A 21,932-nucleotide genomic window follows, 5' to 3' on the forward strand; every position below is an offset into this window, starting at 1 on the left:
CTAACTTGGAGCCACCATGCTGGGCTGGGTTTTACCAAACTCAGATTAAAAACCTGAGGCTCCCACGAGGGCCACGGCGAAGTTCAACGCAAAGCAATGTCCTGTTGTGGTGCCAGAATGCGCTGCTCATCCAAGGTGCTGCTGATGGTCCGGAGTGAGGATAATTCCCAGCATTTCAGAGGCAGCCTTGGCTGAGATTAGCAAGCCTGACTTAATAAAATGCTGCGATAATTCCACATCCACTGGGAAGGGGAAAAATAATCAAATGAAAAAGGACAAAACCAGCAGGGAAAGAAAATTTATTTCCAAACATCTACGAGAGTGCTACAAACAATAGAGACTAAAACTCAAAGCACTTGAAACTATTAAAAAATGTACTTGACAATGTCCTTCTTAAAAATTAAACATAAAAATGTAGAAAATGCCGTTATTAATTCTAAAACTTGCTCAAAAGTGAAATAAACCCAGATAGCATCAATGAGGATGGAGTCCTACAAATTACTTCTTTTTTACTTTATTTCAATTTGTTAATTTGTAAAGTGATACTCATTACTTTTCTTTTTTTTTTTTTCAATGTTTATTTAAATTTATAATGGAGAAATGTGCAAATCTAGCAAAATATTCTTTGGATTATAAACAGAGAAAAATCAACAACCAAAGAAATTTGAACCAAGTTAATAATAAACTATAGAATTATATAGAATGCATACAGCTATAATAAAGTGAAATATTACAATAAACATTGTAGAGCAAATCTGCTGATTTAGCAAACTCTGCCTTATAAAACATAGGGATATAATGGGACAAGTGAATATGTTATGGATATAGAGCTGACACATCAGTCATCATTTTAAGAAGTTCAATTTTAATCTAACTACATATATGGGGGGTCTTCAGAAAAGCAACACACCAACAAATCAGATTTCCTCTCAGATCAAGCAGTTTGGTACCTGACTGCAAATGAAGGACAGGGCCTGTAAAAGGAATGTAGGAAAAGGTAGGTAATTTCTATTTATTTATTGCCGCTTCCCATATTGCAGCTGCTGATCTCTGACTCTACACAGCCAACTATATTAAATTCAGCAAAGGTACAGCTGTACACAGATGCAGAAAATGTTGATGTGCAGAACATATTCCAATCCCTTGCCCCTTCTGAACTAATATAAAAAAAAAAGTTATAGATCCCTTTTTGGATTAAAAACATACATTACAAGGAACAACCCTGAAAGCACTCTGTATTTCTGTCATCACAAATTAAAATGTCTCCCTATCCACAGACGATGCTATTCTACTGGAAATTAAAAATAAAAAAAACCAAACAAACAAAAAAAAAAATTTAAAAAATAGGAATTAAGTGCCGGAATCTTAATTACTACTCAGGTAAGGTAATTGTCAGGTAGAACAGTCCTTAGGGAAGTCACAGCTAAACTGGGTCAGATTTCAGTCTCTAGAACCCGCAGAAGCTCAGCACAGATACAGAAACTCACAAGCCTGGAGTAAAGTGTAAGTACAGAGTACTCCCGTCCACTCACAAAGTCACTCCTGAAACCTCGGGAATCTCTAAGATATAAGATAAATGCATATTACATGGGAAATATTGAAAAGAATTACACTTAATTTAATCCAGGAAACACAGTAGGACTATATGACGGTTCTTACTGCGTTCTGGGAGCAGCCACAAGCTGTAGATAGAGAGGGTACAAAATGTTCACCAGACGTTACATTTGTTTTAATCTAAAAAACATTTGTAAAATGTACTTGATTTTTAAATAATCACTTAACAAGGCAACAAACCAACTACAAACACATAATAAATAAGGCTATTAAAAGGTCACAATTGTAGTAAATTAGTCAGAACTATAAATGGGACATTAGAAACACTATGTTTTTCCTTATATGCTTAATAACCAGAACAAGAATTAAAAAAGAATCAGTTTATTTCAAAGTCTGCTTCTTATATTGAAGCACATATTAAAGCAACAGTACAATGTTCATAAAATATAAGTGTGATGCTGTAACATTTCTTACATGTCAGAATACTGATATTTGTATGTATACTAAAATAAGAATTTTAAAATTGTACAAATAGATACATTAAAAATGACATAGAAATAGGGCGCCTCCCACTGCAACAAGACAGAGTTTTTATATCTGGCACGTATTAGTTCAAGATGAAAGTATAAGCAAAAAGATTTACAAGAATCAGCAGTAACAAGTTTGATGCTCAAGAGACATAATAATTGTACATTGTACTGTACATACATCATATGGGTTTAAGCTGGCTGAATATTATATATTTCAAGTTTAAAAATGCACTACCATATAGAGTGTCCATAGTTTAAGGCGAAATTACAGCTCAGAACTGTTATCTTTTCTAATTTGTGGAAGCTTCTTTGACATAAAAGATTTAGATGTTCGTAACACACAAAAGATTTCCCCTATTTGTAGGTTCGCTTTTAGCATTTTCCTTCATTTAAATATTTCGCATTTCTTAAGTGGGTTTTTTCCTTTAGTGAAGCTGGCAGCCAACTTCCAGATTTGCCTTTTGTAGGAAAAGGTACTTCACAGTATTTACCACTTTCATGTCCTTTTTTATCAAAGGGATCCTCTCTGTCAAACTTAAATGTTTAAATGAGATTTTTCTTGATTTTTAAAAAAATACCTGCTTACATTTCCTCTGGATTCTTCAGAACTTCGGACACAGTTCTTAAGGCCAAATCTTAAACTTTATTGTTAAGAATCATCATCGAAAGTGTCTTTGGAGCCATACAAGTCTGCAAGTTTCTTAAATCGAGGTCCCCAATTTTGTAGATAGTCGTAGTCCAAGTCAGAATCTGTCGTCGCTGACTCCAAGGAGCTGAGGGACCCAGCCACAGAGCCTCTGCCCTCATAGCCATAGATCTGGATGGAGTCATAGGGAGGGGCAGTGGGGTCATTGTCGGCCTCCTGTATCCTGGTGTTGATGAAATCATCAACGTCCACGCTGTTGGGCGCGGGCCGCAGCCCCGGCCTGGGCAGGTACTGGTACTCGGGCTTGATGTCCTTGCGGGGGATGAAGCCGTTGATGCCGTCGGGGTTCTGCAGCGTGGCGATGTCGAATGCCTCCGTGTCCTCCTCGCCTCCGCCCTCGTCATCGTACGTGATGATGTTCTCCCGGACATCCTCTTCTTCAAAAACGATCAGGGGCTCTTTCTTCTGCCTCTTCAGGGTTACAAACAGCACAACAATGACTGGAGAAAACAAAAACACGAGTTAGGCTGCACTGTCAAACAGCAGCCCCTTTGCTAATAACTGCGGCATCACTGAGCCCTCAGCTTTTGTGCTGGATTGCTGCAAACTTCTGCATTTTTAGGGCTCCTTGTAAGGTAAAAGCAGCGATGTTTGTACACAGAACTGAACACACTGATCTGAGGCTCTCTGTCTGGGCTGCATGCCACTGCTCTTACTAATTGCTCATTACTGCAACACTAATTCAAGGGAAGTGTTGGTGGGGCCCCCAGTGCCGCATGAACACTGTGACACTGCCTTTGAGCAGGCCAAGCACATGAATATCTGCAACAAAACAAAGACGAATCTTTATCCTCTCCTGTATGCCCAAAGCTTAACTCGAGTTCCAAGTGTCATTTCCATTAAAATGGATTTTTTTAAGCAACACCTCCAAACGCGTATTTGTTTTTGTGTTCTCAACTCAAATTTCTGTAAAATAAAGTATATAAGAAAAGAAACTCTATCAATTACTGCAGGGAAATTAGAAAATATTGTATAATTTTTTTTTTTCCAAATCATCAGGAAACACTATGCAACACTTTCTTAAAAGCAGGTTTTCCGAGCCACTCATCTGTCTTCAACACAAGATGGGTTTGAGGGAAATAGCTGCCAGGGGCCATTAATCCTGGCTGACCTCAATAAGGAACTTGTCATCCAGGGAAGATCACAAAACTTAGAACTGTATGCCATGACCTCCTTTAAGCAGTGTCCCTGATTAACTGGCACTAGGCCACAAGAGGACATTCTCCAAGCACATCTACACAAATTCACTGGTGTTTGCTATTGAAGATATCACAGAAGCCCAGAATGGTTTAGGATGGAAGAGACCATAACGTTCACCTCATCCCACCCTCTGCCATGGGGCAGGGACACCTTCCACTGTCCCAGGCTGCTCCAAGCCCCAATGGCCAACCTGGCCTTGGGCACTGCCAGGATCCAGGGGCAGCCACAGCTGCTCTGGGCACCTTGTGCCAGGGCCTGCCCACCCTCCCAGGGAGAAATTACTTCTAAATATCCCATCCAGCCCTGCCCTCTGGCAGTTTGAACCCATTCCCCTTTGTCCTGTCTCCAGGCCCTTGTCAATTGTCTCTCTCCATCTTTCCTGTGGGCTCCCTCCAGGAACTGCAAGGCCACAATCACGTCACCCCAAAGCCTCTCACATCCAGGCATATCAGTACCCCCTATAAAAATAAAAGCTAAAAAATGAAGATTCATTTCTCCATCATGGAGCTGAGGGCAGGATTACTTTTTTAACACAAGTACAGATGAGCAGTAGGGAAAGAACTCTTTTTTACCTAACAAAATGACGATGCAGGCCAGGATGGCGATGAGGGCGCCGGTGCTGAGCCCCGCGTTGAGGATGTAGGCCTCGGCATTGCAGGACAGCAGGGAGCCGCCGCTGTCACAGCCGCACACGCGGATGGTCAGCGTGTTGGTGCTGCTCAGCGGGGGCACGCCGCCGTCGCTGATCACGATGGGGAGAAGGTACAAATCCTGCTTCTGGCGGCTAAACCCTTCCCGTCTGACCAGCACACTCGCTGTGTTATCTGGTTGAAGAAGAGAGAGAATCATTATCCCACAAAGTCGTCCTCGTAGGCAATGTTGAAAAAGAAATTATCTCGCTGCAATGGCTCTCAACTTTCAGGGGCTTCAGCATTAATTCTACAATAAACCAGTATAAAGTGTTGCCTTTCTAATGACCCAAGAGAAATTACAGGATTTTATTTAATTCATACAGCACCACACTCAGTTTTAATTCTTTAATTAACACAAGGAACACAGATAATCTCTGTCTGATAGCACCTTTTAGTACCTGTAAGTTTCTGAGAAATTCACAATATTTTTTCAGCCACCCAAATGGCTGGACCTTCTTATTGCTGCCTGAGCTGGTTTTTTTCTCTCCAGAATTAAAGATTTCAGTGGAGGGATGAAACCCAGATCTCCCTTATGTGTTGTTCTTGGAGTCACATCTAAAAGCATGGTAGACAGAGATCTGTCCCAAAATGGGCTGTGATAAAGAGACTCCCACCAAAACAAAAGCCAATATTTGCTGTGTATGAGGAAATTTGAGCCTCACTGTTTCATTAAGAAACACTGAAGGTAACAGTGTTTTATCAGAATCTGGTTTTCACCCAAGCTTCCAAAGCCAGAACTCAAAGAGCTTGATCATACATGTATAGTATGTCTGGGAACATTATGAATTACATGGGTGTGAGGAAGAGTTAAAGCACAGAACCAAAAATACCCTGAGTTGGAAGGGACCCACAGGGATCCATGGGTCCCACTCCTGACAGTATTTCTGTAACTCTTCCCATTGTCCTCATGAGAGGTGCCCTGCCGTGGTTCTCCTGGTGTAGGGGGCAGAAAACAAGCTGCCATCTCAGCACAGGGCATTTTGGATGGTTCTGCACACCTCCTGTGGCTAAAGCCTTGGAAAGGGGACTGTGTGAGGTGACACCCTGAGCTGAGGCAGCCCATGCTTCCCACTCCCAGGGGAACACCAATAGGGTTTTCTTGTTGTGCTCCTCCTCTCTCAGCTCAGCCTGAACCAAAGTTTATAACAGCTGTAAACATCCCAAAGTAAATAAAGTGAAGCAATCATATCTGTGGATTTCAGACCTTCAAAAGCCAGTTTATATTGAAGATTTATTCCACACAACCTTTCCTGGCTTGCCACGTTCTTTATTTTTCACTGTATAATGGAAAGGGGGAAAAAAAGAACAATTCTTTTATCTACTGAGAGAGGGCTGTTCACCTCCGAAGGTACCCATTTTACTGCTGCCTCAGGGTACTGCAGATTAATTGTTTTCCCATTGAAGAGTCAGCATAAATTCCAGAATTTAATAATGCAAACCATAAAACCTCTCCTAATGATCTAATCCTCATGATTTCCATGGAAATCTGTGAATAAATTATACCCAAAGAGAAGCGTTCTTGCCTTGCCCTAACCACCCTTGTGGGCAGTGCCCCTGATGTAACACAAGGTCTGAAACTGCCCCCAGATTTGGTCAATCTATGGGAGGATGTTTGCACCTCTTATGACTCTCCCAGTAACTTCTGGAGTTCACAGCAGAAAGGATGAATATTTTAGGTAGGATCTGTTACCCACCAAATGAATCCATCCCCCATATCTACCCCTGTCCTGGCAGGCCACACCCCTGATGCCCTGAGTGGTCACCTGGTCATGACACAACTGTTTCTTTTTGGTGCTGAAGTCTCACCAAAAAAAAAAATCAATTAGGTAGAAAGCAGCTTGTTAACTTCTTCTTTACACAGTGTAAGGACAGAGACTCTGATAAAGATCTGATTGTTTTATTACTTGTGGCTCTTGGAGGTGCCCTTTGTTTCTCTCAGAGTCCCTCTAATCTCCTGAACGTTTACATGCTCCATCTAAACTTTGAGGCACAATTTTTCACAGGACCTTGGTGATCTCAATGTCTGCATGACAGGTGCCTTATTTTAGGACTTTAAATTAATGGGCTCGTAACAATTTGGTACAAATAGAAATACAACATCTAATATCTATTAACCTATCAACTAACTTGAACTAATATATTGATCCAGGATAAAACTGTTCCACAGAGTCCTCTAAAATGTGCTTAATAATTCATTTCCTCAATAGGAGAACCAAGATCTGTTCCATTAAATGAAAAATCACAATAGGGCTGATTATTCTTGTGGCAAAAAATATGAACATTAACAGGGGGCTGAGCTACAGCTGCCTTGAGGCTGCAAAGGCACAGTGGAAGGAATGGCAATACCATATATTAGTATGTTTAGTCTTCGGCCATGCATTTTTTAATCATATATTTTATTTTTCTTGCCTTTTGTCAGCTGAAATAGTATTCCTAATTAGAAATAAGAAAAGGACAGCAAATTATTCAGCTATTATACAGACTGGCCTGGTCCACTGCAGTCACCTACACTAAACAAAGCTGATTTTGATCCAATGACTGATTTATCTGTTTTAATGGGAACCAATTTTTAGTTTGATATAAATTTTTAAAAAGAAAAATCCAATCAACAGGCCTGGCTAAAGTTTAAAAAGGACTACAATACATCAAGCCTAAAAGGTCATTTTTTAAACTTTTCCTTTTACTGTTTATGTTCACTTCTCACATTTAGAAGAAACATAATATCCATAAGAGAAAAAAAACTCTCTTTTACCTAGATAAAAGATAACATATAATCCTAGCTAATATTCTCATCCTTGCTTTTTTATTATTTTGAAGGCCCAGGAGTAGAACTATAATCCTGGTAAAATGGCATTTTTTAAGCCAACAGAAGTTAAATGTCAACACCAGCTTAAAACTATTACTTAACACATATGGGAACTACTTGACTGTCAGTCCTAATGAACAGAATGGGGGTTAACACAAGAAGGAAAAGAACAGTCATCTCAAAACAGCCACTCCCAAAATTTCATGTTTTTCCAGCTATTATTGCCTTGGATGTCCAACATCCAAAGGTGTTGCAAGTGAAGATTCCCTGTTCTCCCCATGAAATCTTCACAATTAGAAGTTAAAATTGCATTATTTCTTGGTGATCCTTTTACTGATCTCCCTGACCTTTGAGTTTTGTCTTTTTCTCTGGTGATCTTACCGATGATTTCCAATTTTTCCTGTGTGCATAGGCAAATGTAGCTTAGTTTTTGGGGGCTTGTTAACACATAGATTGCGTAAGGAGGATTCTAGATTACAGGAGCTGACTGTAGTGTGAACTTTATCACCTATATCAGGTGTGAGTGCAGATTCAGCCAGAAAACTAAACAGTTTCAGGGGTTCTGCTGTCTAAAATCCTTACCAGGAGTGGCAATTGCTGTGGATAATGTATGGCAAAATCCTGGGACTTTATTGTTCATGTGTTTCAAAATTTTCTTGTTGAAAAAGTGTGAAGCACATGTTTGAGTTTAAAAAGCGGACTTTAGTCACTGATTTTCGGGGGCTCACAAGTTTCATTTCAGGCTCTGTAAAGCACTAATTTGTGAATTTGGGATTGCAGCCCTTCCAGCAATTCCAGGCTGAGGGAGTCCAAGAAAAGGGCATCTCAGCACAGGACCCAGCAGGATTAAATGCAGGAAATCATTTACTCAAAATCTGCCTCTCTGCTGTGCAGTGCCACGAGCCTGTGCTGCTCTTTTGAAGGCTGACTTCAGTGGGAGCAGAGTTGAGCAGAGCCTGGGCAGACAGTGCTGTTTGTTTATGAGCTATAATATAAGGAAACAGTGCAAAAGTAATTCCGTGTTTTATCCCAGCGTGGGCTAAGCCATTATCTCATGTTTTCTATGGGAGATGGGCTCAGCTGAGGACTTGGTAACACAGTGGGCTATTAATAGGATGTAGAACATGATTATGCTGTTTTGGATTACTGCAATATGTGATTACTTTCAGGAGTTGCTAAAAAGAAACTCTATTAAATGATAATTATGGGGCTGTATTCACTTCAAAGTTCTGTAATAGGCCCAAACACTGGAGTTTTCATTAACTGTTCTCCACAGTTAATAAAGCCATTTTTCTTTGAAAGTAGCAATTCTGTCTGAAAGCTGTGGCATGGCTTATAGAATACTCAGACTTACAACTGAAAAAAAATGACTTTGAATGACCATGTACATTATTTGACTTGCAAATGGTAACACACTCTCCCTAAGAAGTTTTTTATATAGAAGTACACAGAATTTTAACTTTTTTACTTTGCTGTACTATAACTTACTTAAAAACACCCCACAGAAATAGGTAAATTAACAACATAATTGCACCGAGGATTGAACAAAACAAGGGAAAGAAAGGATGCAAATGGATGAATTTCCTCACACTATTCATTTCCCAAAAAGAAAATTATATGGGAAGATTCAATCCCTTAATAATCCCTTCTTGAAATAACCTTTTGCAGTACTGCCAGGTAGAAACACCACATTAAGGTGACATCATAATTTCAACTACAAAACATTTTTATCCGGGGTAATTTTGTCAGTAATGAATTTGCTGCATATGGAAATGAAGGATTAGTGGGATTGGCTGGAGTCAGGAACCATAATACAACTCAGAGCATCTCCACTCTGACCTATGTTTCCTCTGCTAGATTATAAAATCTGATCTATTTTCAGTTTGATGTGGTGACCATAAAATGTATTTTATAGACAAACTTGGCCTCTGGGTCTCAAGCAAAGAATACACTCTTATTTACTCCTCTCTAGAAATACACCCATTAATTTTTCAAAACTTGTGTTTTACTACTTTAAAGAGAATAAATATATGCCCTGCACTGGCTCCTTTATGAATTGCTTATGTATGTACAAGTGTCAAGCACTAGGCAACAGCATTACTTTGATCAGTCAGGAATAACAGAGATTTTGTTTGGAAGCTCTGATGATAATTACCCTCCCTTCAGATGTGCACAGATATAAAGTGTGCCTCAACAGAACAGATTTTACTGAAATCCTGTATGTGGATTTTGTTGCCTTTTGTACTTCTGGCACTCTTGGATTCATTATTTAAACCAGTTCAACTGAGTTTTACTTTTCAGAAAACAGTTAAGTTTCCTTCAAACATTAAAGTTTGCTAATCAAAACTAATCCTTTAGAAGCTGAAACAGCTTTTGCCCTGTGCAGGGAAATAAAAAATGAGCATTGAATCAGAATATAATGAAATAAATTGAATAAATATGTATAATGGCCAAACCTGTCTTTGTTTGTTTGTTTGTTTGTTTACCTACCTCCTCTGTCTCCCTCAGCCTCTGGCAAGTTAAGGTCACTGATGTCATTATGTTGTGATCAATTGAATTTTGACACTCACCCAGGCCTGAGGTTTTTTGCTTACAAATTTCTTGCATCTCACCATCAATCTGAATGCAAAGCTCTACTCTGTTTCATGAATAGCAAATTGGCAAAGGGATCAAGATATCCAGATGCTGAGATACCCAATCCAGGTACGTTCCACAGCACAAATCCCCGTTTCGTTTCCTGCACCAGGCAGTGATTTGATTCCAGTGGGAATCTAGCCCATGTCTCTTGTGATCCATAATTTACAAAAGCTGGCAATCACAGTAGTGAACAAATACAAGCAGCCTAACGATTTGTGCTGTCTCAGCTAACTTGAGGTTTCTCTAAACCAAGGAGATCTGCCAATTCCATTTAGTGAGTGTTTGGCAGTGGTTTTATCCTCTTCCTGGGAGATAAAATGGCAGTGGATTCTTCCTGTTGGGTATTATTACATAACTTAAAATCTGCATTCAAGAAAATTCAAGTGAGTTAACAATCCTTGCATCTCAGCTGTATGTTTTTGCCTTCCTCCCCTAAATCTTGGAGAAAAACTCTGACAAAGTTGACGAAAATGCTGTTACATGACATTGCATAGGCCATTAGCTCTACTTTGTCATTTCTTTGGATTCTGGTAGAATGGGAATCTTCACACAAACCTCTGTTGTCTCTGAGTGTAAAATTTGGATTATGAATAATTTCAGGTGGTAAACTGAAGATAAATCTTGGTCCATTGGCCGAGTCATCCTTGTCATCAGCACTAATTGTAATAAATTGCTGTAAAAGAAAAGCACTCGGTAAACAAACAGCTCCTTCTCTGGGTACATCACATACAGACAGCATTCTGAGACAGCCCTTGAATATAAAGAATTGAAAAATAGCATAACTCCCCTCAAATACAAATATATGCAATTGCAAACACAGAGCAGACTCCAAACTACAGCAGGCAATCCTGATTTGCTATGCATTTAACCATCCCAGGATTACAGCTATAAAAGCACACACCTTCTACAGTCTTATATACAAATATGTGCTAATGAGAACTCAGCAGAATAAATAAAAGTCTGCAGAAAACTCAGCAGCGGAGAAAGTCCTTTTCAAACAGCTGCACTGACTGCAAAGGCACAGGTCATGTGCAGAGCTGTATTTCTGTATGATCATAACCCCTCTTCCTCACAGATTGCCAGGAATGAATCTGTTGGCTAAATTCTACAAGCACTGTACTGGGACTCTTCCCATAAGACACTGAGTATTTCTGTAATATCCAAACCAGTCCAACAACTGGGAAAGCTGCCCCGAACCAGCTCCATTGACCCTGTGCTGGTGGGTACTCCCAGCCAACACCAATCCCACTCAGTGCACAAAGCACTGGATAACTGCTGGTAGCAGTTCAGAGATAAAGTGCCTTCCTGGGTCCTTGAGGCTTTCTGGCCAAAACCTCTAAACAAATGTTCATTTACTACTTCTCATTGGAGCTGACAAGACAAAACAGGGCTAACGCCCTGAGAGAAGAGAAGTGTGTGCAGGGAGGGTGGGGAACAGGGACAGTGGTGGGAACAGGGAAGGTGGTGGGCAGAGGAGGGTGGTGGGCATAGCGAGGTAGTGGGAACAGGGAGCACAGTGAGCACAGAGAAGGTGCTGGAAACAGGGAGGGTGGTGGGAACAGGAAATGTGGTGGGCACAGAGAGGTGGTGGGAACAGGGAGGTGGTGGAAACAGAAGAAGGTGATGGGCACAGAGAAAGTAGTGGTCAGGGAAGTGGTGGACAGAGGAGGGTGGTGCACAGAGGAAGGTTGTGCGCAGAGGAAGGATGGTGGGCAGAGGGAAGGTGGTAGGAACAGAGAAGGTAGTGGGCAGAGGAGGATGGTGCGCAGAGGAAGGTGGTAGGCACAGGAAGGACGGTGGGAACAGGAAGGTGGTGGGCACAGGGAAGGTTGTGGGCACAGAGCAGTGGTGAGCACAGGAGGTGGTGGGTGGCCCATACCTGGTTGCTTCGGGCATTCTCACACACGAAGGCTTCGTAGGCCGCCGCAAACTTGGGAGCATTGTCATTGACATCAACAACCTTGATTGCAACGGGAACTTTGGCTTCCTGGTGCTGTTTGTCTGCAGGAGAGGCAACACCGAGATGAGACAGAAGCAGGAAAACTCCTCAAAACAAACAAATTCCCAGCTGCAACCAGGGGAAGATCAAATATGCTGAGGTATTTCTGTTGAGATTTCTTGCAGTCTATCAAACGGAGACAATTGGAGGGTTACAGAATTCGTACCACTGATTCTAAAACACCCCAGTGAAATACTCACGGACTTCAACTGCAAAGACAGAGATATTATGCCAAGCCATTTCTTCCCTATCCAAAGCCTTTATTGTCTTGATATTGCCATCTTCTGCATTAATAACAAAATATCTTTCAAGGTCGGTGTGTCGATCAATTGAATATCTAAAGAGGATTGAAAGTCAGTAATTAGAGAAAGGAAGGACTTAGGAGTTTCATGCATCCAGATTTGTTCTATATAATTATTATTTCTCAATAATTGTAAGTAGTACACCTATTGCTGCCCTCAATATCATTGTCAAAGGGATGATATGTGCTCTTTTAAAAGGAGAATAACCTGGTTGGTTTCTACATTTAGAAAAACAGTACATCAGAATGTTTGTAATAAGTGAAAATTGCTGCTCTTTGAAGTCTCTATATCAAAGCCCTAATATACTCTTTATTTTCTTCTCTTATAAAACATGATAAAAATATCTACTGAGATATTTTTTCTCTTCTGTTTCACATTAATCATGGTGATCTTTTAAGTCTTCCAATCTTTGGTTTACTCAGAATATTAATTGATCATATAAATTTATCAAATATTACCCACTCTGCACATTTGTACAGCTTTATACAGCTCTGGCTTTCATAACTTCATGTTGAAATTCTTTGAAATGTTAAGTATACACACAAAAGAGCTCTTCATAATTTAAAGTTACACTGAGAACATAACAAATAAAATTAAATTAATAGAAGGTATTATAAGAATTTTTCCTGGGAGGGTGGGCAGGCCCTGGCACAGGGTGCCCAGAGCAGCTGGGGCTGCCCCTGGATCCCTGGCAGTGCCCAAGGCCAGGCTGGACATTGGGGCTTGGAGCAGCCTGGGACAGTGGAAGGTGTCCCTCCTCATGGCAGGGGTGGCACTGGATGGGCTTTAATGTCCCTCCCAGTAAGCCCAAACCATTCCACGATTCTGTGATTCCAAGAGAATCCAACACAACTGCAGAAACCAGGTGTCTGTATGGGCTTGTCTTTAACAATTACCACTTAACAATTACCACTTAACAATTACCCAACACAATCTCTAATCTACAGTTTAGAGTTCTATATTTTGAGAAAAATCTACACTGTGATAACAGCATAAGGTATTTGTGGAAAATTTAATTTAGAGTGCAGTCTACCAAAGATGCCCTGAAGTATATTTTAATTAGACAGAGCTACGGTGTGATACAGGCTTTGAGAAACTGGCAGCTTATGGAACAAAGGCATAAAAACAACGCTGGATGGTTAAAGTTTCAATATTCTGGGTGTCTGTAGATCTGTCACAGTGTCTTCAGAACTTGCCTAACAATTCCAAAAGCTAATGCTCAGAAGGAAACAGGAAATGCAGCAAACCTTATAGCACTGTTGGCAGCATCAGGGTCTTTGGCATGTACTTTTCCGACCACAGTACCAGATGCTGCATTTTCCTGTACTTCAAAAATGTAACTTGGCTTCAAAAACACCGGTGGCTCATCAGCATCTTCCACTGCTATTTTCACTGTCACCGTGTCCTTGAAGGGCCCGTTGCTGATGAACTTGGGGTCAATGTGGACATTGGCTGCCTCCACCTTCAGGCTGTAGGACTTTTTGGTTTCATAATCTAAGGTCTGTGAGAAACAAGGAGACAGTGCATTCCAGAGTCAGGAAAACCAGGCTGTAAGAGCAGCAGGCAGTGCCCTAGTGCTCAATGACACCAAACAAATGTGAGCATCTGTCAACAAGCTTGGACTGGAATGTGTGTATTTAAAAACATAAAGACTCAAATGGAAGGAGCTACATTCTATGTATGGAGCAGCATAGGAAGGCACTCAAAATATCCCCACAGAGTCCTGGTCTTGCTGTTTGCTTGCTCTATCACTGAGGAAATCATCTGCACTGGGAAAATTAACCTTGTCTCCATGCAGCCTTCCAGACAGCACAAAAGTGCAAGGGGTAGGAAAGGGGCTCCCACAAGAGACCTGGCTTCATCTGTTCCAGGCTGGCAGGCATTCCATGTGGATGTGGTTTGAAGTGCTCCTGGGTGCACCATGAGCTAGCACACAGAGAATTTAAATTACTTAGGGAGTGGGGAAAACACGAAGATGGTTTGCAGTGCTTTCATTCCTGCAGTTCTCTCCAACCCCAGAACTCATAACACTTTCCAAAGGAGAGGTGGAATAATGCCCCATGGGGGAAGTCCTTTTGGGAGCCTGATCAAAGCCACAGCACCTCTGCACCTTCACTGGCATGAAATGGCTGCAGAGTTGCACCTCAAAATGATCATGCAGGTGACAACCACAATTCACAAAGTATGTTAACACCATAAACTGAGTGGAGTGACAGCTCACCCACATTTCAAAACACACAAAAAAATCCACTCCCACCTCTAGAACAGAGACAGAAATTGAACCAGGGCAGTTTTGAGCAGAGGAGACCTCTGGGTCCCATCCTGAGGGACTGCCCCAAAGGGCAGGGCAGGCCTGCCCAGAAGTTAAGTTGCCCAGGCCTTGTCCTTTGAGTTCTGATTATCTCCAAGAGAGATAAATAGCTCTAAAGATACAAAGGGCAAAATGATAATGCTTACATAATAATAAGATTTATGTTTTGTAATTTGCAATTTAAAATTAATTTGATAACGCTTTCAAGGGTCCCACTGATGGGTTATGTGTGAAATCCCCTCTGCTGCTTTTCCCATAGCCTGTGACTCCTTCAGAACACTATTGTGGACAATGCACAGCTGAAGAATTCAAACTATAGGGCATGAGGCTTTTCAGACTGAACATAAAGCAACAGTGAATGTCTGCTACTTATCAGCACTAGGCAAAACTTCATTAACAATGAAGCCGATGGCATGGTATTTTACCGTGACTTTTTATTATGAATTCATTTAGTTTGTGCAATTAATCCACTGTACAGTATTTATGTAACTCTTCTTGGTTATTTTCTTCCATTCCAATTCAGCTAATGGGGAAATGGAATATTAAGAGTTAATCACACCTCGAGAAACGAATTAAGTGAAATTTGCATTTACTAATATTTTAGCTTAGGTGGTAATCCATTATTACCAAATATTCTGCCAGCAACAAAGAACGCTACATAGCAGTAGGCATCACTCACCTTCTTAAGCTTCACAACCCCTTCCTGAGTCTCATAATCCGTTGTGATTTCAAACATGTCCATGCCATCTCCGTCGATGATGCTGTAAGCTACCAAGCCATTTTCCCCAATGTCAGGATCTTTGGCCTTCACTCTCCCCACTTCCTCTCCCGGGACAGCCGCCTCCGACACCGACATCTGGTACACACCTGGGGAGGGAAACAGGCATTTGCCCTGAGTGAGCAGGCTGCTCTCCAGCTGTGTGTGTATTTACTCATTGAACTTGGGAGTTCCAAATAAACAGTGATTTTTTTGCATTTTCAACCCCCCTGAAGGAATGTTCTGTTCCCTTATAAAGAGCTCAGAGGAGGAAGTCAGCTGTGAAATCTTAACCCACATGAATAATCTATAAAACATGACCTCCTCCCTGTCACCCTGCTCAGGGAGAGGCTTAAAAGGACAACCAATCACTCAGAATGCAGCAATTGTTGTGGCACCAAGGTTACCATTGATAGCAGAGGTGTTATTACAAAAATGGAAGGAAAACTCTCTCTCACATGACTCATGGCAAGACCTTCAGCTCTGTTTCTCATTTCTGCCCATTCATTCAGGAGCCATAAATTATGTACAGTGAATTGGATAAATCCTGTCTGCTGTGCTGGCTAAAGTAAAAATCTGCTGCTTTCTGTGGCTTGAATTTGGAATGTGGATGTAGGGTAACGATGATCATTAAAATTTCACACCACAGAGAGTACGTATCAATTTGTATGTGATTTCATGCCAAACAAAAAATGGCTTTCCCATGGCAAACTCCAGTAGGAAAACCATCCCCAAACATCCCACAGGTGTTTCCCTGAGTATTCAGGGACACCAGAGGAGATCAAAACTGTTCCTGGATAAATCCCTCTCCAAAAGTCATCCTTTAGGCACTATTGATTTCATAACCTGATCCCAAATATATAAATCTATGTCAGCATTTTCTGGCACGTCATCAGTAGTAATAAATTGAGGAGAAAAAAAAAAGGCCTGATAAAATAAAATAATCTAATTTATTCCCCCTTGTAGTTGCTCTTTTTTGCTCCATGAGCACCCTAGGAACATCAGGACACTTACACCAGGCAGGGACTTGGCTCATTACCCATGAAAACAATTGCCACATGTCATTGAAATAGGTCATTAGCTCCAGTCACAAAGAACCCAAAACTTAAGCACATAACTCATTAACAGCTTGAGCAATGAACATTAAAAAAAAAAAAAGAAAAAGAAAGAATGAGAATAAAAATATCAATCATTTGGCTGTTTATACAGACAGGTAAAACCCTGGCTCTGAGTTACAAAGCATTCCCAGTTCAGGTTTAATCTGGGGGTGAATGATTAAGTAGAGTAACTGCTTTTGGGCATTTAAAATGTTCTTGCAAAACATTCAGCCAAGGGGCTTGAATTTGTAGAGAAAAATCCATCATTTGATGGAGTTAACAAAATATTGTATCCTGGGGTCCCAGGTTATGATCTGGAGCGAAAAGGCAGGTTTTATGGAATGCAAAACCTGATTTTTTAGGATTTAATCCTTTCCTTTTTGAAGGGTAGATAATGCTGACACAGATTTTTACATTTAGGGACTGACTGTCACTTCAGCTCTTTCACGAGGGGCCAGGAAGCTGCAGCATTGGAAGCAGAGCTGTCAGAGGGATGGCCATGGCCAGGGCGTGTCAGGGTCAGAACTGCTGCTCAGAGGAGAAACACGGTGGGCTGGGATGGTGTCTGCACTGCACTCAAAAAACCCCAAACCCACGCAGAGATGAGCAGCAGAACAGATGTGTGGGCCCATTAATTTACTTCCACCCAGCTGTGAAGGCTGAGTCTGGTAATGTCAGCCCTGATTAATTTTATACATGAAAAATAAATTGCTCAGGTATAAAATATTGCTGTATTTGACCTCCAATAATACACTTTAACAATTAAAAAATGGAGTTGTGGTAAATTTAATTTGTTTTGCCATGGTAAATGTAAGTCTTGAGGAATACATGTGTATGTCTGTCTGCTCACATAAGTTATACAGCATGGCCCAGGAGCTTCAAAAATGAAGTGTAGGGTCAGGAATCTTTGCAATTTAATCCTGACCCTAAAAATGTCTCACTTTGCAACACAAAGTAAATAGTCCAGACACTAAATACCCACATGTTACCATTAAAAGATGAGTAACTAATACTTATTTATTCATGTGTACTGCAATAATCCATCAGTTACTGCTTCTTCAAGCCTTGGGTATGCCTGATACTTCACAAACTTGAGTCCTAGTAGGAAATGCGAGAAGGATTTTGTTGTAACTCACTCTGTGGGAACTTTGGTGGGTTGTCATTGACATCTGTAAGTGTAATTGTCACTTTGGTTGTCCCTGAGAGGCCTCCCATGTGTCCTCCCATGTCCTTTGCCTGTATCACCACGTGGTACTCCTCCTTGGCTTCTCTGTCCATGTTGGGAAGGGCAGTTCGGATAATTCCTGTGGACACAAAGGACGTATGGCACACACAGGTTTAATAACAACCTGGCTGGTGTACTTTGAGAGCATTAAACACAGCAATGTTTGCAGTGATGCTGGAGGTTCTGCTTTCCCTGGGCATTGCTGTAAGGAATGCAGCCCCAATATTCCACACAATTACAGCTGAGCACAGAAACAGCCTTTCAATCATCACAGCACATCAGAGCACGCAGAAACAGCATCAACTTTCTAGTGGAGAAGCTCCAGCAAATGCCAGGAGACCAAGCTGCAGCAGAGCAGGAAGCCCTGCTCAGACACATCAGTAGCTCCACCCAGTCAGTACACTTAATTCACTCTAATGCACTCTGGTTATGAGGTCCCATGCAAATAAACTGTTTAATAATACCTGTTTGAGCCTCCACCGAGAAGTAGGGCTGACCTTCAAGGATACTGTAAACCAATTTGGCACTGTTCCCATAGGTAGGGTCATCAGCATCTGAAGCTGTTACCTGAATAACTGATGTACCTAAAAATGGAGAGCAAACACAGGAGGAAGAGTCAGAGGCAAACACATCTGGAAGGACTGTGCAGAGATGCTTTCAGTCACACAGCATAGCTATTCCTGAACTTTTTTATTTCCACGTTTGGAAGATGAAAATAAAAATTACTTGACAATTTCTATATGACAAAATATACTCATCCGATCCAAAAAGATCTGTCACCAGCTGTGATGTGGATTAATGTTCTACCCAGTGAAGATATAAAAGTCAGCAGTCACTCTGTACCATTATGGTTTTTCCCCTCAGTAGTTTAAGCCTCATATTGCTTTTGTCGTTAGACAGCCAAACAATAGTTTTCTGTTTCATTTTTCTCAGTAAGTTTCAGACAAATCAGTCCTGTAGAAATCCCTGAGACAGACACAAGCTCAAACAGGAGATGAAAATGGAATAGACGGTGAGGCAGTAACTTCCCAGCTTTATTACACAGCTCTGCCACAGGAATGATCTTCGTGTTTACCCCAGAGGATTCACACTCCATAAATTCCAGGGGACTCTCACACTCCTCCCTAGGAGGAAACAGTTCTATGCTAGGAATGTCTCCCAGTTAGGAGCTGTGCAGGGTTTGATTTGGTCAGCAAATTAAATACATCAAGTGAATCACTGGCTGAGCATAAAGTAAATTTTAGTTCCCCAAATCCTTGACAATAAGAATGAAATAAAGCCAAGACGTCTTGACAGTGCAACTGCCCCACAAGGGCAGTGCCTTTCGGAGTACTCACCTACATTTGATCTCTCGGGCACATTGGCATGGTAATTCTCATGGAGAAACTCGGGCGGGTTGTCATTTATGTCTTGAACTTTGACAATGAATTCAGAAGGGGGTTCCAAAGGTCTGTTCGTGTTCCTGTCCACAGCCTGAGCTGTGAGCGTGTACTGAGCTCTCTCCTCCCGATCCAGTGTCTTGGTTGCATGGATGTTCCCTGATTTGTCATCAATAACAAAAATGATTCCTGCTCCTTCACCTGAGAGAATGTATTTAATGTTTCCATCTCCAGAATCAATATCTGAATGAAGCTACAAAAGGAGAAACAGACACACCTTAACGTGGGGGCACACATTTCCTGGATGTGCTTATGAAACAAAAAAGTGCAGGAAATTGCTATAATTTCACAGTTTTCAACAACTGTGGCTTCCACCAGGCAATAATCCACATGCAGAGACATGCTGTGACTACATGTACCCTGCATCCAGGGCAGTGCCAGCCCAGACCTTCCTCCTGCCACACGTAGGGTGCTGCTAAACCCAAAATTTCAGATTAAAGGAAGAGAATACACCAGAAGACATTTACAGCAGTTTCTTTATTCACATGAAGTTGGTAGGAGGAGTAATTTTTACAAAGATTTTGTACACTTCAATGAATCACGTTCTACTGGGTTGCATGTAAAACCTGTTAAGTGATAAATGGGATGAATTAAGTGATAAATGAGTGAGCCCTGCTGTGCCCAGGTGTGCAAGAAGGCCATAGGGACCCTGGCTTGTAGCAAGTACAATGTGGCCAGCAGGGCCAGTCCAGTGCCCATGCCCTGTACTGGGGGCACTGGTGAGGCCACACCTCAAGGGCTGTGTCCAGTTCTGGGCCCCTCAATCCACGACAAGAGACCTTGAGGGGCTGGAGCATGTCCAGGGCAGGGAACGGAGCTGGGAAGGGGCTGGAGCCCCAGGAGAGGCTGAGGGAGCTGGGAAAGGGGCTCAGGCTGGAGCAAAGGAGGCTCAGGGGGGACCTTGTGGCTCTGCACAAGTCCCTGACAGGAGGGGGCAGCCGGGGGGGTCGGGCTCTGCTCGCAGGGAACAGGGACAGGAGGAGAGGGAACGGCCTCAGGCTGGGCCAGGGGAGGCTCAGGGTGGGCAGCAGCAGGAATTTCCCCATGGAAAGGGAGCTCAGGCCTTGGCAGGGGCTGCCCAGGGAGGTTTGGAGTGGCCATCCCTGGAGGTGTCCAAGGAAGGGCTGGAGGTGGCACTCAGAGCTCTGGGCTGGGGACAAGGAGGGGATGGGGCACAGCTTGGACTCGATGGCCTTGGAGGGCTTTTCCAACCTCAGTGATCCTGGGATTCTGGGATTCCATGATTGCCAACTGGCTTTTAATTGCACCCTCTCTAATATAAAAGAAGCAACAAATGCTTGCTAAACATTCTTAATTCCACAACCAGTGCACGCTTCAGTTTGATGAATGAGGGAAACACTGAACCAAATTACAGATTTATTGATTTTATATTGACAGCTACAAATTGCACCATTTTAAACCAGAATACCCAGCATGGTATTTGCTGACATTGATCCTGTTTCTCCACTTGTTTTGTGCTGGGGTTAAGTCAACACAGTTCTGCTGCCCATTTAGAAAAATATACAAATATACAAAGGTTTATTTATCTACTGGTTATATTTTGCTACTGTTAGAGAGTAGCAGAATAGAAAAATCAGTCCAGGATGTCTGTACATATACACGTGCACCCAAATATTTACCTCCCTCTCTACATAGCCCTTGATATATTTAATTTTACTGATAATTTGAAAATGAAAGGGTATAGAGATATCTATTTTATTGAGCTTCTGGGTTAGACATTACGTTTTTAATTGCTGTTTTTAAAGACATGAGAATGATATTCTTGAGACATATTTTTGCTCAAGTTGTTGGTGTGGTTTTTTACTCTTTTGCTGGGTAACAGCCTGCACACCTTCTTTCAAGGACTGCTGATGTCAATGGAAATATTTGTATTGACTTAGGTAGTATTTTGCTTAGCACCTAAACTGAGCTACAAGAAAATGAAGCAGCAGCTTATGCAGCACAAAGGCAACAGCAAAAAAACCCAAAACCCAAAACAAAACACAAACCCCCTTAAAAATAATGAAAACTAAGAATATTAATCAATGGCTGAAAAATAAATTCTTCCTTACCCTTCCTACTAGCACAGGATCTGGTCCCGTGTACTCTTCTATAACAAAGAACTGATTCCACACCCAGCCTCTTTTGGAGCGATGCAGGACTTGTCCTTCCTTGCCCTTTTCATGGTGCCCGTGGAGTGAGGGCCGGGAGTGGTTGAGCTTCTCTGTGCTCAGGCCATGGCTGTAGCACAGCACTCCCAGGCAGAGCAGAGCAGCGTGTAAACAATGGTCCTTCTTCATTTTTGGTTATTGTGTAGGCACAGGAGTATCTGAGAATCTCCCCCTTCCACCTTGGAAATCAGAAAGTTCGGGGCTACCGAGGAGTTTCAGACCAACTGTTGTGCACATACGGTGCCACCACACATTAAACACATCACCTTAATGCTCTGCAGCTTCCCAACTCAATTCCTGAAAGAAAGGAAAATGGAAAATGTTGTCAATTCTTGGAGGATTCCGTAGGGTTTCTTACTTAGCAAAACAAAACTAGGACTTCCATGGTAAATGTCAAGATACGAAGATTAAAGTAAATATATCAGTACTGATGAAATACTGAGTAATGAGCAGATTTGGTGTTTTGCTACGTGGAGCTGCCACCTTGCAGAATCTCCTGGCTGTCT

The 21,932-nt window shown here is 41.7% G+C and overlaps 1 protein-coding gene across 3 annotated transcripts in view; it reads right to left on the reverse strand.

The window, feature by feature from the left end:
• Positions 1 to 284: 284 nt before the first annotated feature.
• The window catches only part of CDH11 (cadherin 11), an 82,385-nt gene continuing 60,737 nt past the window's right edge, over positions 285 to 21,932 (reverse strand). For all 3 annotated transcript variants that reach the window (XM_048316465.1, XM_048316466.1, XM_048316467.1), the window contains 11 exons: positions 21,328 to 21,723; positions 19,154 to 19,448; positions 18,281 to 18,400; positions 17,728 to 17,895; positions 15,417 to 15,604; positions 13,674 to 13,927; positions 12,325 to 12,461; positions 12,005 to 12,126; positions 10,681 to 10,798; positions 4,563 to 4,814; positions 285 to 3,230 (listed from right to left, as the gene is read on the reverse strand). In XM_048316465.1, coding sequence (XP_048172422.1) covers positions 2,734 to 3,230; positions 4,563 to 4,814; positions 10,681 to 10,798; positions 12,005 to 12,126; positions 12,325 to 12,461; positions 13,674 to 13,927; positions 15,417 to 15,604; positions 17,728 to 17,895; positions 18,281 to 18,400; positions 19,154 to 19,448; positions 21,328 to 21,555 — 2,379 coding nt within the window. In that variant the 5' untranslated portion in view covers positions 21,556 to 21,723 and the 3' untranslated portion in view covers positions 285 to 2,733. The remainder of the gene's footprint in view (positions 3,231 to 4,562; positions 4,815 to 10,680; positions 10,799 to 12,004; positions 12,127 to 12,324; positions 12,462 to 13,673; positions 13,928 to 15,416; positions 15,605 to 17,727; positions 17,896 to 18,280; positions 18,401 to 19,153; positions 19,449 to 21,327; positions 21,724 to 21,932) is intronic.

The sequence above is a fragment of the Corvus hawaiiensis genome, chromosome 12 (genome assembly GCF_020740725.1).
Source record: "Corvus hawaiiensis isolate bCorHaw1 chromosome 12, bCorHaw1.pri.cur, whole genome shotgun sequence".
Taxonomy (NCBI): domain Eukaryota; kingdom Metazoa; phylum Chordata; class Aves; order Passeriformes; family Corvidae; genus Corvus; species Corvus hawaiiensis.